Source organism: Frieseomelitta varia, unplaced genomic scaffold, assembly GCF_011392965.1.
Source record: "Frieseomelitta varia isolate USP_RPSP 00005682 unplaced genomic scaffold, Fvar_1.2 scaffold_239, whole genome shotgun sequence".
NCBI classification, from domain to species: domain Eukaryota; kingdom Metazoa; phylum Arthropoda; class Insecta; order Hymenoptera; family Apidae; genus Frieseomelitta; species Frieseomelitta varia.
This window is the reverse complement of record NW_025109967.1, coordinates 1004454-1021344: the sequence shown is the minus strand read 5'-3', so window position 1 is coordinate 1021344 and position 16891 is coordinate 1004454. Positions and strand designations below refer to the sequence as shown.

The following is a 16891-nucleotide window of genomic DNA, read 5'->3' as shown; positions in this document are numbered from 1 at the left end:
TTTTAATTTAATATATATATATGTATACACACACACACATATATATATTTTTTTTTTTTCATACAATTTCTATCTTGTACGTCATCAGAACTGTCATTGAAAACCTAACCTACAATTTTGATACAAGACCAATTCGAAATACGATATATCGAGAAATGTATAACAAATGTTAAGATACGTTTATACATGTGTGTATGTGTGTGTGTGTATTATTTTATAAACTGGAATATTATATATTTTATATTTCATTATGTATTTTATATTTCATAAGTAAGTACTTCATGATATGGGAAATCTATTATATTATTGTACGTTGTTTTTTAATTACCATTTTAATTTTGTTTGCAAACAGTTATGATAGTTGAAATAACAGATAAGAAGTTTCCCAAAATAAATATTTAACTATTAGTCAAGTGCAATAGAAATTGTATACTTTTGCTATTTACCTATAAATTACACATTAATTTCTATGTATCTTAGAGAATTGTGTTTATCAATTTGAATTTATTTGGCTTATGAATATGGATAATTGGTTAATTGATGATGGTGAAGAGACATGGAAATGGAATTGGACAGAATTATGTGGGTATCATGGAGATTTTAAACCTTTAAATCCAGATACACGTGATCTTGATGTATGCTTCCAACAGCTTTGCCTCCAGGTAATTCATTATCAAGCACTTATGTTTCATATACATAAATCATATATATTATTATATCTTTTAAAACACTTTCTAGATTCCAGTTTTAACCTGTATTGCTATAATTTCTGCTTATCACTGTGGAAAAAGAAACATATATTCTATTCATCATTTTGGCTCTAATTATGTCATAAAATTGAGAATTATAATTACAATGTGCCTTATAATTCTTCCTATACTTAGAGCATATATTATTCTTAGTAATACTGTTCTTGCTCCATCAAAACATACACTATCTAGTAATAATTCAATACATATTATAACATCAACTGAAAGGCCAGATATATCTTCGGAAAGTTCACATATATTATATCAGATACAAGATAAATGGAATCATACTATTGATTTTGCAAAATCAATTCTTTTTCCGAAGACCAGTATTCAAAATGTCACTGACTCTCCTATCATTTCTAACATACAAAAGTACAATCCAATATTAATTACAGTCAAAGACAAAACCACATCTGCCAAACCCATTGATTATCTCGTGGCTGGTACTGAAGGAATAGCATGGGTTGTTCATCTTTGTTTTATAATGAACTTAAGAAAAGGAAGAAATTTTAATCCACGTGGTCCTGTTTTAATTCGAGCATTAATATTTTTATTGATTGTTATATCTATATTATTGTTAAGAAGTCATATCAAATACAATCCACAAAATGATGTTTTACCAGATTTGTCATTGGGATTTAGTATCAGTGTAGTCACTCTATTAATACTCTATGCTGTAACACTAATACCAGGTCATAATAGTTTACGAGATATGAGGTCGTCTCAATATAATGAAGTAAGTTATTATAATCTGTTTACTTCCAATATACTACTTCATATTATCAATGATTAATATTTTCTGCTTACTCATCAGTGAAGAGATTTCAGAATCTATTGCTAAATATATATGTTGTTATTAATTTAACTATGCTATCTAATATGGATAATTAAGCAAACATAGATATAATAAATTAATGAGAAATATGTTTATAGATAGGAGAACGAACTGCACTATTGAATAGTCCTAATTCTTCTTATATAAGATTTCCTGAAGAACAGGACCCAACTTATCTTGGGATTGCTATGGAAAATGCAACTATAATTTCTAAACTTATATTTCATTGGGTAAATCCACTAATGGAAAAAGGTGTTCATGGTTCATTAAATAATTCTGATGATTTATTTGACTTACCAGAATACATCAGTACTAATACAATTAATCAAAAGATTGATAAGCATTTACAAAATATGGTAAATGTAATATTATACTTTTTCAATTGTTAATAACAAAAATAATTATATTTAAAATAATATATTGTAGCAAAGTGATGTAACTAATAGAGTGGAAAATTTTGAATCAATATTAGAGAATAATGAAGAAGAAACAGAAACACACATTCAAACTATTAAAAATAAAATAACTTTGTTTAAATTATTACATAAATGCTTTGGTTGTGAGTTTTATTTTGTTGGAATATTAAAATTTATTACTGATTCCACTTCGTTTCTGGGACCATTATTACTTAATAAATTAATTGGTTTTATTGAAGATAAAAGTGAACCTGTCTTATATGGATATTTATATGCATCATTAATATTTATAAGTGCTTTAATAGGTACGTAACCTATGAATAAAAGACTATGTTTGTTGGAAATCTTAATAATTATAATAATTCTTATAATAACTCTTAATTTTTTTATTTTAGGAGCTTTTTGTAATACTCATTTCACTTTCTGGATGTCTGTAATTGGTTTAAAAATTCGTTCTACAGTTGTAACTTTATTGTATCGAAAGATTTTGCATTCCTCAAATGTACAAATGAGAAAACAATTTAATTTTGGTGAAATTGTTAATTTTATGAGTACAGACAGTGATAGACTTGTTAACAGTTGTGCAAGTTTTCATGCATTTTGGAGCATACCATTACAGGTAATTTATTTTATTGTACTTCCACATTAAGAAGCTATTCAACAATAAAAATATTTATATGTTTTTCAGTTAATTGTAGCATTATATTTTCTATACAAGCTAATAGGAGTTTCATTCCTAGCTGGTATTACTTTTGCAGTAGTGCTTATACCTATAAATAAAGTGATAGCAAATCAAATTGGAAAATATAGTACGAAATTGATGGAGTGGAAAGATCGAAGAGTTAGACTTATAGGGGAAACACTACGCGGAATAACTACAATTAAATTAAATGTGTGGGAAGATCATTTTTTGCGAAATATATTAAGTTAGTACATTCTAAAAAATACTAATTTATTTCTTATTATTCTTCGCAAATAATATGTTTTTGATTTTTTTTATTCAGAATTACGTGAAAATGAGATTAAGTATTTACGCGGCAGAAAATATTTAGATGCTTTGTGTGTTTACTTTTGGGCTACAACACCTGTATTGATTTCCATATTAACATTTGCTACATATGTACTTCTTGGAAATAAACTTGATGCAAAGACAGTTTTTACTAGTATGGCATTGTTGAACATGCTAATTGCTCCATTGAATGCATTTCCATGGATTTTGAATGGTCTTACAGAGGCTTGGGTATCACTTAAAAGAATTCAAAGGATGTTAGATGTAAGTTAAAGTTTATGAATTTATAAATGATTTATAAATATTAATTAAATTTAATCCAATATAGTTACCAGATATAGATTTGTCATCATATTATTCAGAACCGCCACCTAGAATAGATTTAATGCTCCAAGATATAATATTTAGCGTAAATGGAAATCAAAATACAGAGCAAAATGGTCTCACTAAATCTAAAAATGTTTCAAGCCCATCTGGTAGTTCAGAGTCTAAAAAAACTGTTACCTTTGAAGGTGATGGCATTTTTAATTTAAATGACATTAGTATTACTGTCCCAAAGGTAATAATTTCGCAATCACGTGTCGTTTTAATTTTATCCAATTTTACAAACTATACACTATTTTAGGGACACTTAATTGGTATTATGGGAGAAGTGGGCAGCGGAAAATCATTACTTTTTGATGGTATTTTAGGTGAAATTATCAAGGTTCGTGGAATAATAGCAGTAAATGACAGCAAAAAAGGTTTTGCGTATGTGAAACAAAATCCATGGTTACAGCGTGGCACAATTCGGGAGAACATTCTTTTTGGCAAACCATATGATTATAATAAATATAAGTAAGTATTAAATTAATAATATAAGCATTGAATATTTGTGAGTAAAAATGTTATAATATTTCTAACTAAAATTATTTATTACAGGAATATCTTAGCAGCATGTGCTCTCAGTACTGATTTAAATTCTTTACCTAAGAAAGACCTAACACTTATTGGCGAGGCAGGAAACACATTAAGTGGAGGTCAAAAAACAAGAATTTCTTTAGCACGTGCTATATATGCGGATAAAGATATTTATTTATTAGATGATGTTTTGGCAACTTTAGATCCAAAAGTCGCTAGTTACGTGTTTAAACATGTTATTATGGGTTTATTAAATAACAAAACAAGATTATTATGTACTCATCAAACTCGATATTTAATGTATGCAAATTTAGTATTAGAAATGTCGAAAGGTAGAATCATTAATCAAGGCAAACCAAGTGACGTGTTATCTGATTTAGAGGATTACTTATTATCTTCAGATTCTATAGAGTCAGATTTAAATATCATGTCCGCGAATGATTTGCCAACGGAATTATATCAAATTAATAGGGATGAAAAAGATGTCTTACTTGATGAAGAATATAAAGAGAAAGGCAAAATACGACTTGGAGTATACAACTGTTACATAAAAGCAATAGGTCCTTATTTGGCAATTTCAATTATTCTCTCTATGTTTTTAATGCAAAGTTCTAAAAATGTCACGGATTTATGGCTTTCATACTGGGTTACTCACGTTAATATAAATGTAACTAATATCACAGATAGCTCATCAACTTTACGATTGCAATATTTCTTTGAAGATTATAGTATAAGTACAGATTATTATTTAACGGTATATGCGTTGTTGGCTGTATTTAATACAATATTTACATTAATGAGAGCATTTATATTTGCATATAGCGGAATTCAAGCAGCAATTTGTATACACAAACAACTTTTAAAAATTATAGTACGGGTATGTAAATTTCATGAAAAATACCTATCATGCTAAAATATGTAACTTGAATAATATAGAATACGTTTTTAGGCTAAAGCTATCTTTTTTGATGTTCAACCATTTGGTAGCATTTTAAATAGATTTTCATCTGATACATATACAGTTGATGATAGTCTTCCTTTTATCGCTAATATATTGTTTGCTCAGTTATTTGGCTTGATTGCAACGATTATTGTTGTAGCCTATGGATTGCCGTGGATACTTTTAGTATTGGCGCCATTAATACCGGTTTATCATTGGATTCAAAATCATTATAGGTATGTTGCCTAAGTTTGTTGATAAATTGTAGGTATGTTCGTGTACATATGTTCTGAACTACTTGTTATTTTATCTATATTTTTCAGATTAACATCGAGAGAATTAAAGCGCTTATCCAGTGCTGCTCTTTCACCATTGTATGCACATTTCAACGAAACTCTACATGGATTATCTACCATTAGAGCTTTCCGCACAGTTTCTCGTTTCGAACAAGAAAACGAACTCTTGTTAGAAATTAGTCAAAAAACGCAATTTGCATCGTTTGCTGTGAGCCAATGGCTTGCACTAAGATTACAACTTATTGGAGTGGCACTTTTAGCAGGAGTGAGCAATATAGCAGTTTTACAACATCAATATAATATTGCGGACCCTGGTTTAATAGGTCTTATTATTACTTACACATTATCCGTGACTGGATTACTTTCTGGTGTAGTAAACGCATTTACCGAAACAGAGAGGGAAATGATAGCGGTTGAACGCGTAAAACAATATTTAGAAAATATTCCGATAGAAACTGTAAAAGGAGAAAATCCACCATATGCTTGGCCGAGTCAAGGTGTAATTGAATTTAGAGATGTTGTTTTAAAATACAGGTAACTAATACTACTAATTAAAACTAATTAAATGCTATTGTTAAGTATTATAATGTTTAAATCTTGCAGAGAACATTTAGTACCATCTTTAAATGGTATATCGTTTATTACTAGACCAGCAGAAAAAATTGGAATCGTTGGTCGTACGGGTGCTGGAAAAAGTTCTCTGTTCGCTTCATTATTTAGATTAACAGAAATAACTGTTGGAAGTATATTGATCGATAACGTTAATATAGAAACTTTACAATTAAACGCAATAAGGTATGAATAATTAACTAATTTAAAAATTTTTAATTATATTGTTCAAAAAATTTTATCTTTTTTTCATCTCTATTTTTCTCCATCAGTTTTTGAAAAAATCAATTTCGAAAAAAAATACAAATTTTCAATTTTAAACATTTGCTGTATTTTAACTGAAAGTTACAAATAATTTTACATATCCTCTCAAATATAATAATATATGTTACGAATAAACGTTTAAGTATATTACATAAGCAAATATGTGAAATGCATCAATTTTTGTATAAGAATTTTTCGATTTATGTTGAAAACTAAAAATTCAGATGCAAGCAATAGAGCAAACTTTTTTCTTGTTTTCGAATGAGAAATTAAAATAATTCCACGAGACATGAGGTACGGAAAGTAATTATTAATATTAACGATCACTTGACGTTCTTCTCCGAAAATAGCCATTTCATTAGGTATATTAGCTTACTTACTGTTATATTTATTGCTTGTATATTATTTAACTTATTAATATTTTTTCAAATAAAATAAAATTTAACTTATTAATACTATTTCAAGTAAAATAAAATATTTTATCAATCTAATTATAATAATATTATCACATAATCATTTTAAAAATACAATAAAGGAATATTGCTTTTAAATGTATTATTTATATTTAAAGTTGAAAATTTGTATTGTCTCTCAAAACTGATTTTCTAAAAAACTGAGAATGATAAAAAAAATGGTTTTCATATTCAGTATATAAAACAAAAATTACTTTAGTTATTACGCAAGATACTTATTGTACAGTGTTAGAAATAAATATTGAAATCATTTCAGATCTCGATTAGCTATCATACCACAAAATCCATTTCTATTTTCGGGCACGATACGAGAGAATCTTGATCCCCTAAATCAATATCCAGATTTACAAATATATAAAGCCATCGAGAAATGCAAAATTCATTCGTTAGTATATCGTTTGGGGGGGTTTGGTGCTACTTTGGATGAAGGGGGTAGCAATCTTAGTGCAGGTCAAAGGCAACTGTTCTGTTTAGTTAGAGCAATTTTACATAATGCTAAGGTATTATTATACTTTTTTAGGAACTTCTACAGTTCTATAGTACATTTTATATACATTTGAATTATTAATTTTTTCTTATAGATCGTCTGTATTGATGAAGCTACGGCAAATGTTGATCAAGAAACAGACAAGTTTATTCAAGCGACAATAAAATCTTCTTTCCAAACTGCTACAGTATTTACTATAGCACATAGGATAAGAACGATCATGTACTGTGATAGGTATGTTACTTTCATAAGTTACTTTAAATATGTATGTTTGATGTATGTTTTTTAAATTTTAGAGTACTTGTACTAGGAGATGGAGAAGTTTTAGAATTTGATGAACCCAATTTATTAATTGAAAATATTGATTCTCATTTCTATCATCTTATAAACCAAGAATTTTCTGATAAGGAGTGAATGTAAGACTAAATATCTTTTGCCTAAATATTTATTTTTTCAACAAATGCGTAATCTTATAAAATGATATAGTATTTGTTATTTTTACTACATATAACGCAATGTGTTATTTATTGGTAAGAAATCTGTAAATTATAATTATTTTCATATAAATCTAATCAATAAGAATATATAAAATGTGTTAATTTAGTAAACGTATTAAGATTATAAAATATGATTTGATTTTTTATTATTATAGATTAAAATATTTGTATTAAGTCAAACTACCTCGCTGTAAATTCTTACATTGTGGGTAATATAAGAATTCATCAAAATCAGAATACTCTTTTTTTGTAATAATCCAACTCTTTAAATGTCGTCTGAAATACTGTTGGTATTATTTTCAAGTCAATAGACTTTCTTGTAAAATTGAAATCATCTAATATTAAATATCCTTTATCTATAAGAACAGCTCTTTGATCATTTAAAAATATATTAACTTTGTTAACAATACCTACAATCTTTATCCAATAAAGTGAATAATATTTGTACATTAACACGTAAATCTTTTTAATATATGTACATTAACAGTATAATCTTTTTAAATATTCAAACTCTTCGTATAAAATTCTATTGAAAGGTAGATTGAAAAATTTGTTTCACTTCCATCTGTAGATCAAAACAGAAGTTACGCATCTTTAATCAAAATTCGCTATCTTTGTAAAAAAGGACTTCAATTTGTTTGGACAATCCAAAAACAACCGTCATTGCTATTTTGTATTCACATTTGTTCCTTTTCCATTTACATAAGCATAATTAAAATTCTAGAGTTTCAAATCATTCGAATTCTTACAGTTATTCAGGATTAAATTTCGACCTTACCATATTCGCGCAATTTTTGAGATTGTTTAGCGTCATCTCGTCCTTCCCAAATGAATTCCACTAAATGGAAATTTTCTTGAATGATTTCAAAATTAAACGATTTAATAAAAACAAGGTGTTACTAGTAGTTACGTCACACGAGAGAAAAGATATCAGTTTTTCATCACGAGAAATTTAACCGACACGTATTATATCGTAATTAAAACAGTGCCTCTCTTTAGCCGGCGGTACATATTTTGTAATATTCATCGCACAGCCAATTAACGTCGCCGCGAAACACGCACACGCGTTCTGCCACAGCTGTGTGTGTTTGATGACATAACGTGTATACTATATCCGGTATTCAACTGGCATTTTCACGGCCTCTGTCACCGTTCTCTGCCGCTGGAAACTAATGAGCTAATAAGTACCCCGACTAATTTTTTTCTCGTTTTTTAATTACCCGCCATTTAATCCCGTTTACTTTTTTTCTCGTGTACGCGTATATCGCGGCAAAAACGATATTATTTTTCACACGCATCCATCCAATGAAAAATCAGTATTTTATATAACACTAATAATATACATTTTTTCCACAATATTTACCATAATTTAACTAAAGTAATTCGTAGATAGTATGTCCAAATAATCTTACAGAATCGTGTGATAGAATTATAGTTCAGAATTTGTACGCCTCGACGATTGTATTGATTGAGAAAGCTCTTTAGAGATAAACTAAATTATGATTGATGGTAGGTGCTTTTTTGTTAAAGTTGCGACGTTTCAATAACACGGTTCTCTTCTCTGGAATCCGTTTAAGATTCCATGCCTCTTTAAGAGCAACGAATGAAATAATTTTTGTAATTCTTTATCTTGTCGCAAATTTCATGCCAACGCATCGTTCCCAAATGGAAATTTAGCGTGGCGATCGAGACTATTTTGTTTTTTTACTCTGTAGACGCGATGAGAAACTGCCTTTGAAATGTGTGCTTTTGCTACAAAACACAAGAATTGAGAAATAGAGCCTCATGGATGATGATTGTACTGTATCATCGCCCGATACATTTCGACAGAATGAATGAACAAGAAAACGTTATGCTTTGCATAAAGAATAAGTTTGCTACATAGATATTTCAATCGTAAAACGAAGTTAGTACAACGCGCTATAGTATACTGTATAAGAAAAAAAATATATATACATATACATAAAGATAATAATATAAAATACTATTTATAGAAATAATATTGAAATGAACGAATCGATGACTTTTCACATTACACACCTACATCTCTTTTCGGAATTACACATACATACACATGTAATACGTATGTACATATGTATGTACATATGTATAAAATATCTAATTGACTTTTTTTCAAAATACAAAAAATTATTTGAATGAAAGTTGTTACAAAGGAGAAATGTTCTGTATATATGTATATGATGGTATTGTAGATGTGGCGTCTTGGTGATCTCAAAGTTAACTCAATTTTTTAAAAATGGATTTCTATATTTCTTTCTTTATATTCTGATAAGATTCTATGTGACGAATTTATGGCTCATGCTTATTTTAAACTTTTAATTTTATTTTTTTAATTCGGATTTGTTTACTTTACTTCAGATTACTTTACAGAAAAATAATATATTACAATATTAAAAGTTTCTAATAATTTTTCTACGAATGTGTAAATATTGATATATGAATTTGTTAACACGATTAATTTGGCTAGAACATTAATTACTGATTATTTCTTGGCAAGACATGTCAAAACCATCATTTACTAAACGAGGCCAATAATTCACAATGACAATTATTACCAAAGCAATTATGCTGAAATTGTTATGAAAGCCGCAAACAATTTTTCTCATAAAATTAATTTCTAGCCAAATAAGTAAAAAACAACAATTTTGAGCATTTGATATAACGTATTAATCAACATATTATTTTCCTGAAATATGAGTTTTGACTTCGTATGGCCTAGGACGACTTTAAACGAATTTGCCCCGTAGTTATTGAACTCGCCATAAGCACTATCGAATATATGTATCTAGAGAAAAAATACAGGATTTTATTAAAAAAAAAAATTGAATTGACCTTGAAATCGCCGAGCGTCTCTACCTACAACACCACCATGTATGTATCTATGTACATCAAAATATTTCCATTTAAAGTTGAACATTTCGAACGAATTTTTGATATTTCTTTCCATTTTGGAGAAAACTCAATCCATCATTTTATAAGAATCATACGTATGCATTTATTTTTCATTCGTTTGTCCAACACAGAGTTTTTGTTGTTTTAACATTGTACCGATCAAGAAGATTCAAAATATTTACTGAACTTACTCGTGGAATCTAGGAAAAAAAAATTTCTCAAGCATAACATGCGTATACGGATTTTTCTTAAAGAGAAAGTTAAACACGAAGCGTGGAATATTTGAAATTTCATCTTGGATGTAGCTTAGCTCGCGATACAGCCAGCATACGCACAGCCCTTCGCTTTTGCGCGTCTCGGTAGGTACTCGAGGTTTTGAAGCGCAGTCACTAGCATAGGGGTCTACCCCAAAAGTGCACCTATCAAGGGTTGGTTTCAATGAGCACACAACCCTAGAGACCCTTGCTATCGCGGAGACTGCGTACCGCCTTTCAAAAACTAGTTTGCATTTTGTTATTTAGTGAAAAATAGAAATCGCTCATTAGAGCAAACGAACAATATACGCATATTTACATCACATGGTATAACATTAGCATACGTTAATACGTTAATATTAATGTATAATTTACCACATGATTTTTTACAATCTACGTGTGTTTTACGCATTAGTTTCTCTCAAAACGATGTTTCGTCGCTCATCGAATTCCAAAAATATTACTATTTACTATTAACAAACGTGGCTGAAATGACCAGTGAATTACCACAAAATGCGTGGTAACCATGGCGTCTTTGATTTTTATAGGTTATTGTTAGTATGCTAACAAGATGTAATCTCTACAGTAATACAAATTTTCGTCACTTCTGAAGCTACGCAAAAAAATATTGAGTATAAATATAAAATAAATATTGAGTGAAAAATTCCAAGATCAATAAGAAAGCTAGATATTACGTTGTGTTATGATTATTGTCCACGGACACTATGGAAAAATGTAGGTCGCGTTGAACAGTTTCTCGCATGGAAAAAAGCACAATCACAAGTCATAACAAAATATGTTCTGTTCAGCCGTGGATCACGCGCGTGATGTCAAGCGACTGGCTGATTAGACGGTAACGGGCCATCTATTTATATTAATCCGCGATTCACTATACACGTTACGTTCACAATTCTCTTTCGTCAGTTGGCACCATCTTGGCTACATAAATCACAATTTGTCTTTTAGCGCTTATAAGTAGATAGTAGATATGACGCAGAGTTCAAAATGCATGTCGTGGTATGAAGTCGTGTAAAACTGAAATAATGCAGGATATCATGTTTAATTGACTTTGACATTATTTATGTTTGAAAAGTAATAACGATTTGTTTTACACCAATCGATTCGTATGTTTAGCTTCGTTATTTCGTCAAGAATTAAAACTTCTTTTCTTGTCTTTTCGGCACAGTCAATTATTGTATTGACTGTGTTATGTAGCACTGTTCGCGAACGTAAATACGATTTTGGATACGACTGCAGTGTAATGTCATGAGACGTCTCTCAACGACAACGCAGCGTAGCGCGGCGCGGTGCGGCGCGGCACATTGGCACAACAGTGGTCCTGTTTATGAAACAATGTCCCCGCGGTATTACTAGAAATAAAAAAACGGGATAGACGTGTCAGCAGACGAATGTAACGCCTCTCATATTTCCATTAAGTAAGGCAAGACACAGCCGGATAACAGACATAACAGGCGCGAGCTACAGCTTTTACCGTGATTGGTACACGATGTAATGGGAAAGTGCACGAAGGCAATGGGATAGAGTATAGAGATACATGTAAACCTTGCATATTGCACGTATATTGTATTAATGCGTTTGCAATATTACGCGCGCTCACGCATGTTCCTCAGCTCTTGCCATGGATTTCAAAGTCTAGTTTGTTCGTATTGAGTTCGTCTCCCGGGAGAGAGATCTGAAATTTTCTCCTTCTTCTATCGTCTGCTCGTTTGTTCTTCATCAAAAACATGCATTTACACATTGGTCGAATAAATGAAATCCTTCGATATTGAATCCATTAAGCTGGGGTTCGGTATTATCCACGAAAAGCGTTCTTAATAATGTTCGTTTGTATCTTTCAATGCAAACAATTGAGGGAATGTGTGTGTGTACACACACACACACACACACACACACACACACACACACACACACACACACACACACACACACACACACACACACACACACACNTAAACGACTTCGGATAACTTTAAAATACCTACATATTTTTTGAAATACCTACATATAATTAATCGTTTCGAAAATATTTCAGCTTCAGCATTAATCTCAGGTAACTCACCCGGTATATATTATATACATACATGTATTATATGTACACATACATATGCACAAAAAATCGGATGGGTAAAAGAATTCGCACGAGACTAAATCTTTTAATTGGACCTTATATAATAAGAGAATAACTAAACATTTAAAAAAAAAAATAATTGTTTCGCTCACGGGAAAATAAAATTTTCTGGAAGTATGTAAAAATTTTGTTTTGCCCCATAGGGGTAAGTAAAACGGGATACCTATTAAGAACCTATAAAATGCCACACAGTTAGAAAATTTTCATTTTTATTACAACAGAGTTATTATTTTTTAACAATTATTTTTAACATTATTGGCAAATATAAAGATATTCTATATGATCTTTTAAAGTATTTATAAAAAACTTGAACTATTTTATATAATAATAAATTTATGTTATTATATTTGATATAATAGTAAATTTATATATATCTCAATTAACAAAAGATGCAAATAAAGTATTCGTCGCTCTCTTCGACAATTGCACATACCAAATGTGCTCATCCAAATCATATAGTGTACTGAATCCATTCTTCTTTGGATTTAGAATGTTTAAAAAGTTACTTAAAAAATATACAAGCATCGTTTGTGGATAGTCTATTTATTTATGACATTTGTTTCTTACAGATTTTTTTCTTCTTCTCATAGTCTATACAAAGTCTTCCAACTGACTTCCATATCATTTCTATGTTATTATTATGTCATATTTGGTTATTTTCCCTTTTTTTTTTATTGCTCATTCTTATTGATGCTTGGCTAGGTTTAATTGTTTAGGAAGAAAATATGAATCGATCATGAATAATCAATATCCTGTGATGGAAATGAAACAGCTTTTGCACCTTTTGGTGTCGATAAGAAATTATTCATTTCTATTGATGTTAATGGTAAACCTTCCTTGAGTGCTGCTTTTTTGACTACTGCTGTATCCTGATTATTTGTTGTTTCCGATATGGGACATATAAATAATCGAGAAGTAAGTCGGGAAATATTCCAGTTGCTCTGACCTCTTGAACAACAGTTTCTATTGTTACTGCTCAAAGAATGAAATTTTATACAATAATTGTTCGTAATTTAACGGTGCCACAGTTTTCGCATTTACTTTGTAGCGGCTAGCAAATGTCGGAGAAAAGACGTTTTCTCAGACAGAAAAGTTAGAAGAATTTACGACTCACGTGGAGCCGACGCTATTGTATTGAAAAGGCCAAAGTCAGTCTTACAGTGCGTAAGACCGGATGTCCGCACTTACAGTTTTAGAAATACAGCCAAATAGCATTCCTGCGAAGCGTCGTAAACTCTTGGATTCCTGAGGGCCACCCAGATCAACATCTGGAAAACACTTGGAGAAAGTGAGGGAGGCCCAGAGGAAACCCTGCTACAGCGCCACAATTCGGGGAAATTGGTCCCGGCGAAATTGCAGCCCCACTCTCAGAAATGCTTCTCGAACGCAAGGAGTAGGCGGCGCAATTTCGTGACAACCTAATTGGTCAAAACGCAAAAACGGTTTAGCTAATTAGGGATGTCCGAGACGGGGACCGAGTTTTTCTTGGAGCGAAAAAGTTTCGAAGAGAAGAGAAAAAGTCGAGCAGTCATCCGGAGCGATTAAGAGAAAAATTCGGGGCCGTCTTCGAGTACGAAGAAACTCTGCGATACGCCGCGAACAAAGACAGTCTCCACGTCTCTTGTAACATAGCCAATAAAAGTGTTAATAGAGAACTCGAGTCAAAGACCATTTCATCCTGCACCAACACCCGCAAACATTCCCAAAACTCTATGGGCTTAACAGCATTAGCTACGAATACACACAAAATAAGAACAATTTAATTTAAATGATCAAAAACGTGAAATCGAAAGAATACATATTCTATATACAGATAATACGAGGCAAAGCCCGGTAGCCGGTTCTGTCCCATATCCAAATATTCGGTTTTATCCAAAATACATTCATTTACTAAACAACATTAAATACTATATTTTAGTAGGAGATAGAACAGTGAAAAAAGGATCAAAATATTCTAGAAGGAAGGTAAAAATAGTGTAAAAATATTCTATGGAAAGTAAAATACAAATATTACTTATCTGAATAGATTCTTGAATATGAAAACACTAAAAGCTGTCACTTATATCACAAAACATTAAAGCCCTTCAAGCCAAAATTTTTAACTCTATCTGTACGGAACATTAAGATGTTGATTGATTTTGAAATATGTAAAATATGGTTGGTCGGAAGATCCATTCGAATATCATGCAGCTGTCTAGTTACATATCGAAAATTATATCATATTATAAAAAAACAAAGATACTCGGTTTGACCTGCCCCATTTTACTCAGTTTCCCTTATATGCGTCTACATACACACACACACACACACGCACGCACGCACGCACGCACGCACGCACGCACGCACGCACGCACGCACGCACGCACGCACGCACACACACACACACACACACACACATTCATGACGCTATATTTTCACGCGTAAAATCCTTATCACTTATTGTGTAAGTACTATTATTATGCGTTTGTGAAATAAAAAAAATAAGAAGAAAAGCAAGGATGATGTAAACGGAAAGAGACGATAAGAAGAAAAAAAGAAAAAGGAAATGCGACTTTTGAATTTCAGTCAAGGGTCGTCGAGACGAGGTTTTGGTAAAAAACTTTCTATGCTCTCTGTCGCGATACAGTCGCATTCGCATTATACGGTCTGTCGCGACGAGAAATAGCGGAGACACGAACATGGTGGGTCTTCTACATTTACTTCTGTTCCGTAGAATCATTACTGCGTCCCGAGATAAGCCAAGTGTACGGGCACCTGTGATGACAGCCGTTGATATGTTAAAGGGGCGAAAAAATAAGTCGCGAATTATGAAGATGCTCTTTCATTATGTGCTCCATAATTGACGAGTTGCACAGAAGAGGATGAAACTAGTATCAACACTCTTTTCCCATTAAGATTCTATCAGATATCTTCCATTATTCTTTTTCTTCTTTTCTTATTTTTTTCTTTTTTTCAACCGATGTGTCGATAAAAAATTCCATCGATTACCGTAGTTTATTCCAGATAATGAAATAGAAAGATTAAAAGCATTAATTAATATAGGAACTAAATATACATTACATGGAACTCATATTTCATGTTCTGAAATACCGACTTCGGAAAAGATGCAAAATGTTTGTTATATCCTATTTGATACGACGAACATAAGACGACTGTAGCAATATTATTTGATATGTTGCAGTGAATCACCATTTAGTTTCTTAATTGTTATAAAAATTTTTGTACTTACATTTTATTTGTATTTGATTTGTTCTATCCAACTGTTACTATCATACATGCTATAATCTACATAAATTAATTGCTTTAATACACTTCATTTTCACTCTCTATTCTTTGCCTTATCTAACCATTGACTAAATTATGTTCTAACATTTGTATTTTGTATTCATACATATATTCACTTAAATTTCCTTGCCTCAGTATCTTGTTCTTATTGTCAATTGGCACGATGATTTCAAATAGTGTAATATTATATAGTATAATACAATAGAAAAATGTTGTTGAATATAATGGAAATTATTTTGAAAAATAAAATCAAAATTTTGATATGAAGAAGCATTAAAATTAAAGTATACATTTTTGATTGAGATCAAAGCTTTGTTAAATAAATTGCTTTATTTAATAGACGAGAAAAGTGATTTACTTTTTGTTTCTAAGTTAAACTTACAATTAGTATGTAAATTTTAGCGTAGACATAGATTATAATGAAACTATGAAATACACACTTGTAGCACATAGGAAATTTGTATGTTTTTTGCGTGTAAGAAGACCGTGTTTACGAGTAAGAAAACGAGGGAAATTCTAAAGGACATATTACTAAAACTCTTAATCCTTTTAGTATCTCAATGAGCTGAGATTTCAGCTTTTTTCACAATTGATTAGAAGTTTTAATTTACGGAAAACAATCTTTTTCTTTCCCATACATATGTAAACTTACATATATTCTACAACGAAAGAAAAGGGAGAAAATATTTTCATTTTTAAAAAAAATATAAAAATCTTTATAAAATCGCATATTTTTCAAGGTGATATCCAGAAAACTTGTAAACTCGATACTCGATACTAGACCTACACCAATTGAGTGGATTTAGCTCTTC

General features: G+C 30.7%; 1 protein-coding gene and 1 pseudogene across 6 annotated transcripts; one reads left to right on the top strand and one right to left on the bottom strand.

Annotated features, from left to right (window-relative positions):
* The first annotated feature begins 64 nt into the window (after positions 1-64).
* On the top strand, positions 65-7939 carry LOC122527912 (ATP-binding cassette sub-family C member 10). Of its 6 annotated transcripts, XM_043652496.1 has the most exons (18): positions 112-249; positions 347-414; positions 506-662; positions 739-1488; positions 1686-1943; positions 2014-2308; positions 2399-2622; positions 2692-2929; positions 3008-3276; positions 3341-3571; positions 3638-3849; positions 3934-4789; positions 4862-5088; positions 5176-5682; positions 5752-5943; positions 6751-6994; positions 7076-7215; positions 7278-7442. In XM_043652496.1, the coding sequence occupies exons 3-18, from the start codon at positions 516-518 to the stop codon at positions 7393-7395; spliced, it is 4908 nt and encodes a 1635-aa protein (XP_043508431.1). In that variant the 5' UTR covers positions 112-249; positions 347-414; positions 506-515; the 3' UTR covers positions 7396-7442. The 6 variants fall into 6 exon arrangements, 5 of the variants coding, with proteins under 5 accessions (XP_043508432.1, XP_043508431.1, XP_043508429.1 ...); XM_043652497.1 differs by lacking the exon at positions 347-414 and having other exon boundaries at positions 81-156; XM_043652494.1 differs by lacking the exon at positions 112-249 and having other exon boundaries at positions 341-428.
* LOC122527931 lies at positions 7625-8292 on the bottom strand (annotated as a pseudogene).
* Between the last annotated feature and the right edge of the window lie 8599 nt (positions 8293-16891).

Bases quoted from the DNA above. Each gene is read 5' to 3' on its own strand.
- LOC122527912 (XM_043652492.1), top strand. From the start codon at position 516: ATGAATATGGATAATTGGTTAATTGATGATGGTGAAGAGACATGGAAA. The intron at 1,489-1,685 runs GTAAGTTATTAT...ATATGTTTATAG, and splicing joins GGTCGTCTCAATATAATGAA to ATAGGAGAACGAACTGCACT. The intron at 6,995-7,075 runs GTATTATTATAC...TTTTTCTTATAG, and splicing joins CAATTTTACATAATGCTAAG to ATCGTCTGTATTGATGAAGC.